The sequence below is a fragment of the Taudactylus pleione genome, unplaced genomic scaffold (genome assembly GCF_031769625.1).
Source record: "Taudactylus pleione unplaced genomic scaffold, aTauple2 ptg000671l, whole genome shotgun sequence".
Taxonomy (NCBI): Eukaryota; Metazoa; Chordata; class Amphibia; order Anura; family Myobatrachidae; genus Taudactylus; species Taudactylus pleione.
In genome coordinates this window covers 7,681,067-7,693,356 of record NW_028285073.1, presented here as the reverse complement: position 1 = coordinate 7,693,356, position 12,290 = coordinate 7,681,067, and the positions used below count along the sequence as shown (strand labels likewise).

The window sequence follows — 12,290 nt, the reverse complement described above, 5'->3', positions numbered from 1 at the left end:
GGGGCAGACAAACAGGCGTGACACAAATGGAATAGACAGGGAGGAAAGACCATATAGTAGTGGGTTAGGATGAAAACTGATAGACCTTGATGAAGTAGTGGGTCTTGAGAGCCCATTTGAAGATTTGTAGAGAGGTGGAAAGGCTTGACAAGGTGCCAACAATTTCATTGCTGACTTCCTTTTAATTGGATTTTCGTATTTGCTGGGGCAAGTAATGTGGGGTAAATAAAGAAGGGGGCATCTTAACCTCCGCTATGTTGGAAAGTCATATGGCTATTCTGTTGGTTGGTATTTAATCATGTGGGTATCTTTGCTGGCTAGTATGTAATGATGTAGGCTCATCTCGCTGGCTTGTCGTCCTGGGGGCTCCGCTGGCTGCCTTGGTTTCCTGGGACTCCGCTGCCTGGCTTGTGGTCCTGGGGGCTCAGCTGGCTGGCTTGTTGTCCTGTGGGCTCAGCTGGCTGGCTTGTTGTCCTGTGGGCTCAGCTGGCTGGCTTGTTGTCCTGTGGGCTCAGCTGGCTGGCTTGTTGTCCTGTGGGCTCAGCTGGCTGGCTTGTTGTCCTGTGGGCTCAGCTGGCTGGCTTGTTGTCCTGTGGGCTCAGCTGGCTGGCTTGTTGTCCTGTGGGCTCAGCTGGCTGGCTTGTTGTCCTGTGGGCTCAGCTGGCTGGCTTGTTGTCCTGTGGGCTCAGCTGGCTGGCTTGTTGTCCTGTGGGCTCAGCTGGCTGGCTTGTTGTCCTGTGGGCTCAGCTGGCTGGCTTGTTGTCCTGTGGGCTCAGCTGGCTGGCTTGTTGTCCTGTGGGCTCAGCTGGCTGGCTTGTTGTCCTGTGGGCTCAGCTGGCTGGCTTGTTGTCCTGTGGGCTCAGCTGGCTGGCTTGTTGTCCTGTGGGCTCAGCTGGCTGGCTTGTTGTCCTGTGGGCTCAGCTGGCTGGCTTGTTGTCCTGTGGGCTCAGCTGGCTGGCTTGTTGTCCTGTGGGCTCAGCTGGCTGGCTTGCTGTCCTGTGGGCTCAGCTGGCTGGCTTGTTGTCCTGTGGGTTCAGCTAGATGGCTTGTTGTCCTGTGGGCTCAGCTGGCTGGCTGGCTTGTCCTGTGGGCTCAGCTGGCTGGCTTGTTGTCCTGTGGGCTCCACTGGCTGATTTGTCGTATTTTGGGCTCCTCCAACAGGCTTGTCGTTCTGTGGGCTTCATTGAGTGGCTTGTCATCCTGTGGGCTACTCTCACTGGCTTTGCGTCAAGTGGGCTCCACTGGCTGGCTTGTCGTCCTGTGGGCTCCGTCAGCTGGTTTGTCCTGGGGGCTTCACTGCCTGGCTTGTTGTCCTATGTGTTCCTGTGGCCATTATAAAAACTGGCTAATAGATAAAGACTGAAGTTGTAGTAAGGAATGATTGAGGCTAATCATCATAGGGTATTCTTTGGACTTTATCGAACTGCCAGCACAACGCATCCATTTTTGCTGCACCGTATCTGTCTGTCTGTATATCTACAGATGTGTCCACATACATCTAGCCTCCTTGCGCGTTAAAGAGCCCTTCTAGTTGCGCCAAGCGTCTATTCGTGCGACATTTTTGCAAAGCTATGCAAATGGGATGCACAATCAGCTTCTGCTGTTAGAATATAGGCCATGCCACATATCATCTTTATCTATCTATCTACACATTGCACACATACTGCAGCACAGAATGTATTTTGCCAGGCGCAGATTTTATGCCCAATAGCTGGATTTGCTCCTAACTCTAAATCAGCCCCTATTTGTTTTTCAATATTGTGAAATAAGACTTCTTATTGTATCTATACTGGCTATGTTGGACAGCTGTACCGTAGATCACATAGCTGCGCACAATGTAAGGAGTGTTTAACCCTATTAACTACATCTGTCATATTTCAGATGGTGTGAGGTCAAACAGTCCAATGGCAGGATCATCCTCACAATCTGTAGTGTTCATGAGAATCACTAGTACAAGGACCATAATTAGAATATGATGACTTTTGAGGTTATCTGTGGCAGGGAGACACATATCTCAAAGATTTAGGACTTGGGGCCAAAACTAAGGCGCCTGCAACTTCAATCAAAAAAAACTTTTCCAAGTTAAAATGACCCACCTCTGCTGAAGGCAATTAGATTACTAGGGACAATCCAATAGTGGCAGTGAGTTGGGACATGCTAACTAACCCTAGCCATGTCTGGTGATTTAGTCAAGGCGTAGAGCTCCACAGTATATTACGTGGCTGACCAGTCTGCCGTTGAATAAGATTTAATCTGTCTCACCAGTGATTACACTCCTGACATGCAAACAAAATTAAATGAAAGCCAACAGCTGAAATGCTCACCGTGACCTATACTGTATGTTTAATTCACCAATGCTTACCCATTGTTACTATATGGCTGGAAACTGAAGTGGTCACTTGCTGTGTTTTCATCCATTACACACGTAGTATCCCAGGTGTATATCTCCCTGTGTTGATTCTTCATGTTACATGTATAATAATGGAGGGTTTTGCCAGCCTGAAATATAATGTCTGATTTCAAGTATTTTGTATTTGTTCTGAAGGACTTAATTTTACATGGGTCTTCATACAAGGATCCAGTGTTATTAAAGGTATTGCGATTCCTTGAAGGGTTCTGTAGTTTGAGTGTCTGTCTAAGCTTTATGGAATTCTGCTGGATTGTGCAAGTCATATTGATGGTTCCATTTGCACTAAATGTCTAAAGCAAACCTATTGACCTTGTATGACTGCTTAGTATGGGCAGTTCTTGGTCATTGTACCAGTTACCTCCCTTCACTATCCTCCATTACTACGATGTGTAGTCTCCTACAAATATGTATGAAATTCTATTCATAATCCACAAAATTCCATAAGCGCTGACTGCAGTGTTTATTCCAACATAAATTGTTCTGCTTTGTATCTACATTTCCTGTATGATGGCCTCTTATGTCTATGCACCTTGGTGCTAGCGGGCTCTGTGTGGTGTGAGCTGCAGGAGATGAGATTATATGAATGGTTCAGTTACAGCGCGGGGGGCCGGTGTTCAGAGATTTATTGACGATAAAAAATAAACAAAGCAAGAACTGTAACCAGATGTACGTTTGCCAAAGCAATAAGGGTCACCCGGGCAACTTAATGTGGGAATGCACAAACAGAAAGGAGTGTTTGAGTACCTTCACCTGTGCAGGCAAGCGATAATCAGACCGGAAAAGGCGTTTATAAAGCGGAAGCTGTAGATGGATGGCATTTCCTATAGGAGGTTTTAGTATAACAGAGCTGAACCATAGACCATCAGGATAGTGAGGGAGATTGCTTTGTGGGCTGTCCATAGAACAGTAGCTTGTGGTAAAGTGTCTAAGCTTAGTACGGGAGATTTAGATGGATCAGTCTCAGCAGACAAGCTTTGGAGACTGGGGAACGTTCTAGCAGTTAGCATGATATTAGGAGACCCTTTTTGTTGATTGATCTAAAATAACTAATTAACAGTTTTTATCTCAACCTAGTAGGAGCTTGCCTGCCTCCAGTCAGGGGTACAAATTCTGGTAGTGTGCTGTATTCTCTGTGCTTATTATTCAATTCCGTGTCCTGCATGGGTTTTCGGTGTTGAAGTTATTGCATGTCCTTAAAGTGATAAATACATTACCTTAAATTTAGCAAAAAGTCTATAGACTTTAAACGCCCTGTTAACCCACAAGTACAGCTCCCCCTACCATTGAGTAGCAGAACTGCACCTTTTGGGAGCACTCACCTGCTCTGGAACAGTAGCTAGTTCTCATCTAATTTGGACCGAGTTAGAGAGAAGGTGCAAATGGCGCTGTGATTCCAATACGGACGCTAATGCAGCTCAACTCTACTGATATGCCTAACATGAAACAGGGCTGGAGGAGGTATTTGTGGGTGACCATATCCTTTAGCTGATACATTGCAACAGGACCTTGATCGTTTGCAGTTTGATGTACACTATATGGACAAAAATATTTGGCCACATCTGATAATTATTAAACTGAGGGGTTTCAATCAGACCCGTTGCCACAGGTGTATAAATCAAGCACCTAGCCATGCAGTCTACATTTGCAAAGATTTGTGATACAAAATGGGTCGTTCTGAAGAGCTCAGTGACTTCAAGCGTGGTACTGTGATAGGATGCCACCTTTGCCATAAGACGGTTTGTGAAATTTCATCCCTGCTGGATATTCCATGATCACATGTAAATGATATTATTAGAACGTGGAAATGTTTAGGAACAACAGCAACTCAACTACGAAGCGAAGACCACGTAAAATCACAGAGCGGGGTCAACAACTGCTAAGGCGCATGGTGCGTAAAAGTCGCCAACGCTCTGCTGATTCCATAGCTGAAGAGTTCTAAACTTCCACTGACATTAATGTTGTAAGCACAAAAACTATGCGGCGGGAGCTTAATGGAATGGGTTTAATGGCCGAGCATCTGCATGTAAGCCTCACATCACCAAGTCCAATACTACACATCGGATGGAGTGGTGTAAAGCACACCGACACTGTTCTGTGGAGCAGTGGAAATGTGTTCTGTGGAGTGACGAATCACGCTTCTCTGTTTGGCAGTCAGAGACTAGGTTTGGTAGATGCTGGGAGAACGTTTACCTGCCTGACTGCCTCATGCCAACTGTGAAGTTTAGTGGAGGAGGGATAATGGTATGGGTCTGTTTTTCACAGTTTGGGCTAGGCCCCTTATCTCCAGTGAAGGGCAATCTTAATGCTTCAGCATACCGACAATGCAATGCTTCCAACATGAGGCAACAGTTTGGGGAAGCCCCTTTTCTATTCCAACATGACTGTGCCCCAGTGCACAAAGCAAGGACTATAAAGACATGGTTTAATGAGTTCGGTGTGGAATAACTTGACTGACCCTTGCAGAGCCCTGACCTCAACCCCATCGAGCACCTTTGGGATGAACTGGAATGGAGCTTGCGAGCCAGGTCTTCTCATCCAACATCAGTGCCTTACCTCATAAATGCTCTACAGAATGAATGGGTCAATTCCCACAGAAACACTCCAACATCTTGTGGAAAGCCTTCCTAGAAGAGTGCAAGCTGTTATAGCTGCAAAAGGGGGACCAACTCCATATTAAAGTATATGTATTTGAATACATTGTCATTACAGTCCCTGTTGGTGTAATGGTCAGGTGTCTGAATACATTTGTCCATATAGTGTATTTCTTAATGGGTTTTACTGTTACTTACTCTGTATATATTACTTTGAGTATTCTTTCATTTACTTTTATCTGTGAAGAATACAGATCTAAATGTGTTTCTGCCCAGATAAACCAATAATATGGGTATGGTAAGTGTGCTAGACCACAAGTGTAAAATATTGTACTGGTCCCCATGCTGCGGCTACACTGGATGGATAGTAGGGAGAAAAAGGCAGTAGACTTTCAGCCACAACAAAACTGCTGAATTGCATTAATCATTAAACCTGAGCTCGCCACTGGTCAGGACTGCGTGCAAGCCGAGCATGGCAAAAGCAGTGCCAGAGACTTGGTGCTACGGGTTACGTGGTTGTTAGCAGTAGCTACTCCGGGTTGGGTCCTGCGGGACAAGCAAATCTATTGTTCAATCTGATGTCATAATAAAGATATTTACAAAAATGTACATTATAAGGTAATTATTTTCCTAAAGAACATCATCTGTAAAATATACGAAGCATTTGAAAAAAAAGACCAACCGTTTTCTCTCTAATATACTAATTAACGATAATCGTATGTGTATTTCCGAAGCTCTGTGTGTTCTGTGGCATTTAGCTATATGTTTGTAACTAATCTTATGCTTTTTGGGTTTTTTTTACGTTTAATCAGAGTTTAGGTCAGTCTTCATCTCCCATCGTTACTCCAGAGCACAAAGTCGTTACTAGGAGGAATGAAATGAAGGCAAACGTGGATTGTGATTCTGTGGAAGGTTTAGTTATGGCGCCAACCACGAAATCTAGAAAAGAAAGCAAAGATTGTAATGAAACTAACTGTCCCGCAAGCCCTGGTAAGAACTGAAACAACATTTGTCTTTTTTTGCATTTAAAGACTTTTAGTATAGTACCCACCTGCCTCAACTTCCCATTAACATTTGCCTCTTTTGTGGAACTTTTGTATATTGACTTTGTGTCTTTTAATATTGTCTGCTGTCAATTTTTACTTTCATCAGTATGCTGTGAATTTAATATATGCCCTCCTTGTAAGGGTGTGTAGTGTCACTGAGCAGTATATTGTTCATTAGGAAAGTTCTACATTGTCATGCATAGTCCCATAACATCTAATTAGTTGAATGGTTTACACTCACAGTGACCATAATAAATGTGTTCAGTTTTATAGACTGTATCTTTATCAACTGAAACAGTAGTGCCATCACATTAGTGTTACCTGTGCATTAGCTGCACCCCTTCCCCACCACTGTAGATTATAAAGATATTAGAAGTCCTATCCTATCTCTGTGCTTGAAATGAAAGTATCAATAAGGAGAAGGAAGAGAAGGAGGCACTCTGAAGCTGCATACACACACAATGAGTTTTTGAATGATTATCATTAAACGATATCGTTTGAAAAAATCGTTCACTTTCTGAGTCAAACGATAACGATTATTATTCATGCGCATTCACGTTTGTAGTTCAGTCAGACTTGTCAACTGAACGATTTTCAGTAAGGGAATATGCAAAAATCGTTTGTAGTTTAAAAAAATCGTTCATTACACTTTAAAAAATCTGACAGATAATTTGACAGAAAATCGTTCATAAAATCGTTGGTAACAAAATCGTTGTGTGTGTATGCAGCTTTAAGCTGCATACACAATCTGACAGAAAATCGTTTATAAAATCGTTGGTAACAAAATCGTTGTGTGTGTGTGTATGCAGCTTTAAGTGGTTAGATTGAACACATTATATATATATATATATATATATATATATATATATATATATATATATATATATAATTGAGCAATCAAAAAATATCCCTTGTTATTGAAAATAATGCCAGAAAAACCTTCCTTCTAATTTTGAAATAATATCAGATGAAAAAATCTATATAGATTCTAGTATATTTGAATGAGTATTTTGTCAGATGGTTTATCCTGCATACATACTGTTATAGGAGATATCATTGTATCCATTTAGTTCCAGTATCTTGCAACATGTTGCAAATGCAGTTGCTCAAGAGCTAACAGAGAGACAATTAGTTCCAATATTTTGCAATGCAGCAGCTCAAGAGCTAGCAGAGAGTGTAATGAAAGTATCCAACGTGTCGAATTCCTCTATGATTAATACTCTTCATTTACACTAGGGGTATGTTCTGATGTTAGTTTAATTTCTATATTTACTTCTATTTGCTTGTTTCATCTAACGTGTAAACTGAGCCCTGAATGTTAGAATAAAACTAGTTTTAAGGACAATTAATAAACCAATAGAGTCTCCAAGAGTCGCATTCAGCACACAGACATCCAGCTATGTAGATGTACCATATTATTTTCTGTTTGTAGATGAACACACCTGCCTATTAGACTGCATTGTGGTGGACCTGCAAGACATGGACATCTTTGCTGCAGAGAGACATCCTAGAGATACTGCCGAATGTTTGGAGAAGACCCGAACAGACCTGTCCTTCCCATCTTACAGTGTCAGACAGATGGGTGGGAGTCTTCTAACTGAGCAGTGCAGACTGAAATTGCAGCTAGAGAGGAATTTGGATAAGTAAGTAGAAGATATTGGAATCATTAGATTTTATTTTCGGAATATTCACTATTACTTCAGTTAGCAGCATTGGGTCTCATTCTGCCATTTTTGCATCTTTATCGCAGAGCATTTAGGCCCTCATTCAGAGGCGGTCGCAAGAAACGATCGCTCTCTCTGAATGAGGGCGGCCGCTTCCTTTTTTTTAGTGCGGCCTCCTGGTCGGTCGCTAAGCTGTGGGTTACCACCCACAGCTTAGCGACCGACCAGGTTGATGGTCGCGATGGTGAACACCATCACGACCATCGGGGCTTGCGACGAGACCCTAAGGTTGGGTCTCGGCAACCGCAAGCCCCAGGGAGCTTCCTGCTCTGATCAAGCAGGAAGCTCCCCACTGACATCACTGATGTCAGTGCGGCCGCCCACAAAACTGTTCACCCCCTGGCCCGCCTACAAAACGGGGCGAGCTGTCGATCAACATCGACAGCCGTCCCTTTTGTAGATAGCTCCGGAGCGAGAGAGTTTCTCTCTCGCTCCGGGGCTTGCGCGTGCGCAGGGCTAACCATCGACCAGGTTGTGAGTGCATCGGAGCTTGCAACCGGGTCTGAATGAGACCCTTAGTTTTTACGGCGTAGTCACATATTAAAAGACTTTACTGTTCTGAGGGCTTAGGATTTGCACTGTTTTTGCAATTATGGCAGTGTAAGTTCTTACAATTCTGCATGGGGAGATAATTGGCGCGGCTCAGTCATACCCGACCTCGGTCACTTGCCTTTTTTATTTTTTCTACAGATTTGTCTTTTTCACACTGCTATTAGTATGCACATACACTTAGTATGCATACCTCTGTATTAGTGGTGTGAAAAAGACACATGGCGCGGCCTACTTGCATTATTTGAGGATAGGTGTATGTAGATACATCTGTACTTGAGCTTTGACCTGGCTGGAGATTTTGGGAGTATTATGTAAGCAATATATAAGTAGAGCAGTGACAAACTATATTTGATCATACACAGGGCATTACTATCTGTGCCATGGCAGGCTGATCTGTATAGGAAATATTCTACCCGTGTTATTTAGTGTTCCTGCAATGGGTTTTAGATTCTTAGGGTAACACTGCACTACCCAATGTTACCTCTCCTCAGCTGACTTGTTAGGCCTTACTGCCTATTCTTTCTGCAATTATTGTATTACTCAGAGAAAACATGCTCTATGATTTAACCACTATACAATCCCTGCAGTACATTACACAGTGCCATAATCACCAACACAGAGTGAAAAGCAAATATTCATGAGATTGCAGCTGTAAATTCCAGAAGCTACTGTCTATATTGAAGCATGGATCGTCATATATGTCCACATAGTGGTGCCTTGCTTTGGCTCTTGTTCATCGGTTTATATCGTTAATGAACATTAAAGGCCTTGTCCAGTTTGGGCAAGTTTAGAACTTTTCTGGGGTTTCCTGCGTGATATTCTTACCTTTACCTAAAAAGAAACCAGATTATTATGTTGTTTCCCACAAAGGAGGTTAGAGATCTTACAGGGCATATACTAAGTTTGTTACGCAATTTATTAACCATAGTAAGAAGAAACATGCCATGCTAACATATTTGGATTATTGACCTTAGTTCAAAGTAAAGTTCTCTTTGCACTGTGTGATCCAATACAGATGTGTCCTCATACACTTTTGCCGAAGTTGCGTATAGAGATGTGCGCGGAGCTCTGTATTTTGGTTCTAAGTCATCATCGTGTTTTGGTTTTGGCAAAACCACCCTCAAGTGTTTTGTTTCGAGTTCGGTTTTGGATTCCTTAAAAATCGTTGAACATCGATTAAAAAATCTATAAAACAGCTATTTTGGACCTATTTACATGCAATCCAAAACCTGAGTTCACTTTTGAAGTCCGAATTCGGAATAGACTGCAGAATCTAAATGGGTCTTGGTTCGACTCAGGACCCCAAAGTGATTCCGAACTGGGACTTGGTTTGACTCGGAACCCCTAAGTTCAGGTGTGTTTTGTATTTCAGGAAAACCGAACCTCAAATACCCCTTCTCGGTGCGACACTTGTATGCCGGTGTGTGACTGAGCCTGTACCTGTATACGAAGTGCCACAATGCAGCAGCCGCGTCTTTTTGTCACGTCAAGTTCCGTTGTGCTTTCTATACAGATTGACCGATGTACACGTGTCGCATATTACATTAATCAGTGCAGTGTCGTGAAGCGGTTTTGTTGCTTCCGATTGTGACTAAGATGCCTATTCAGGTGAAAAAGACGTTACACTGCTCAGCGCTGCTCACTCGCTTTATATGTAAACAAGGTTTTGTTAGTCTTTAAAATCCCAAAAATGTGTTGTTGTTTTTTTTTCCCCAGAGAAATAAACCATTTTGTTCCCGATATGTCAATTCACGGCAGCTTATCCTCCGTTCACTGTTCACTGGATCTGAGTAAATATAAATTAATCCGAGGCTTGTTGGAGAATAACCTGGGAGAACCTGTTGACGATTTTATGCGGCCGTATGACTTGCAAGATCCACGGATTCATGTAGGAAGTCACTTTTGTCTTATGATATTTGTCTATGGAACTCTTGAGAAAATCAAGTACAAGCTCAGTCATAATAATTAATAATAATACTGGTGTATACAGTGTATTACTAAGATAAGTAATTTGCGAACCTTGAGCTTAATAATGTATTTATTTTGGGATTATTCTGTGCAGCATCTGATCAGGCCCGTTCCCTTCCCCATATTTGAAACTGGATGCAAAAGGTGGTTCTCTTTGTAAAGGGGAAATGAAGACGGGCAGTTTAAAGAGCACGGGAACTTCCTAGGTCTGATTTTGGTTTGTGTAAAGATTCAATCAAATTGTAAATAATGAAGAAGGTAAACTGAAAACACTGTACATTTCAGTGATGTGAGGTGAATGGCTGGGGAGGCACATATGGAGATGGGCATGAGGGCTGGGACCCTGTCTCACCCCCTACTCACTGTAACTCTCTCCTCACTACACTAAGCTTCAGTGTTCATTGGTTCTCCTACCTGTATCACTGTGTCTTCTCTTGCTGCTGACTGAGATCCAATCTCTAAACACTGCAGTTCACTTCATGGTCAAATGACACATTCATGGTGTCCAACAGTGCTCACGGCACACCCCCTAAAGAGGCATGCCTCTATTATCTCTCTCTCTCTGTGCAGCTTACTACCCGTGGTGTGGCCCAGCCCCCAGCTCTGCAAGCAGTGTCTGACTATACTGTTCCTGCCTCATCTCTCATCTCCTTGCAGTCCGTGGAGAATGTTAACTATAAAAATGATTACAATTTACAAAGAAGATGTTTGTAAGTTATAAATATCTTCTTAGTATTATTCTAATCATTTTTATATAAAATCTCAGGAGTATGACAGGGGAGGCTCTGCCTACCCTGACTGCACATCCCTGGTAAAATTCCTTGTTTGAGCTTTTTGACCCTCCTGGAAAGCTGTGTAATTACTAATTAATGTTAAATACTATAATTTTGCACTATGCATGTAGTAAAGTGTTCTATATAATAAGTCTTGCTATGCTATATGTACAGCGTTTTGTTATGTGAAACTGCTTCGCAATCATGATATACTCTGGCCTCTCATGTGTCACACATACGACTGTATCTTACATTGATATCTGATATCATTTTCGCTCCTTAAAATTCTTGTGGCCTTTGCTCCCTCTCAGTGCTTTCATCAAGAAGACTTCTCCATCCATTTATGCCTATTGCCCCCCCCCCCTGATCTAACCCATTCAAGCAGGGACACTTTTATTTTTGACTGTAATTACATGAATAATGTCTTGTCTATTAACAACTGTGCAATGGAAGTATTATGTAAATAAGGCTTACAATAAATGAGATGTGGGTATTTGGAGAAGTTTGGGTCTAGATACTTGGATTACAGTAGGAAATGTGTGAGAGCAGTTATCAGACTGGTGTAAAGGTGCCCACACACTAGACCATTATTTGCACAATATCGATGCATCGTAACGATAAATCGTTCAAATTTGTGCAAATCGTGCAGTTTCCACTGAGTGATAACGATCCGATGCGTGATCCCACGGGTTGTTAATCGTATCTTCAGATCTTACCTACTGCAGTTAAGATCTGGCAATCCCTTTACCGATGCACTGGAAACCGTTAAGGACGCGCTATAGGTCGTTAGTCAAAATTAACACTTTATGCGCGATATAGTTTGTCCAGGACTGCCAGGGAGCTGCCGGGGAGTTCAAGGGAAATCTTTTGTGAGTCATTTAGTTTGTGGGCACCTTTAGTAAGATATATTGGTGGCCTCCCAACCAGTTTACAAGTATTTATATGCTTGTTCATATTCCCTTTTATCTGCAGACTGTTTTAAGTGGGGAGGTGTACACAGGCGTGTCTTTCCTCATCGATATGGTCAATGTCAGCTTGGAACTTCTTGAAGACAAAGGGAAAGACGGAATACACCATTCATTGGCTCGGTAAGAACAGAAGAGTGATGGGATTCTGTATCTTGACTATAAATGGAGGTGACATTTGTTTACAAATATACATTCAGCAAAGAACATAACTGCTTGTGCTACATACGCTGTTTAGTTGCAGGTAGATAATAGTGATTA

At 42.5% G+C, this 12,290-nt stretch overlaps 1 protein-coding gene across 1 annotated transcript in view; it reads left to right on the top strand.

The window, feature by feature from the left end:
• Positions 1 to 12,290, top strand: part of VPS13D (vacuolar protein sorting 13 homolog D) — a 265,234-nt gene that overhangs the window by 60,140 nt on the left and 192,804 nt on the right. Inside the window, exons 26-29 of the mRNA XM_088455788.1 lie at positions 5,814 to 5,991; positions 7,480 to 7,690; positions 10,040 to 10,211; positions 12,037 to 12,152. Of these exons, the coding sequence (XP_088311914.1) occupies positions 5,814 to 5,991; positions 7,480 to 7,690; positions 10,040 to 10,211; positions 12,037 to 12,152 (677 nt within the window). The remainder of the gene's footprint in view (positions 1 to 5,813; positions 5,992 to 7,479; positions 7,691 to 10,039; positions 10,212 to 12,036; positions 12,153 to 12,290) is intronic.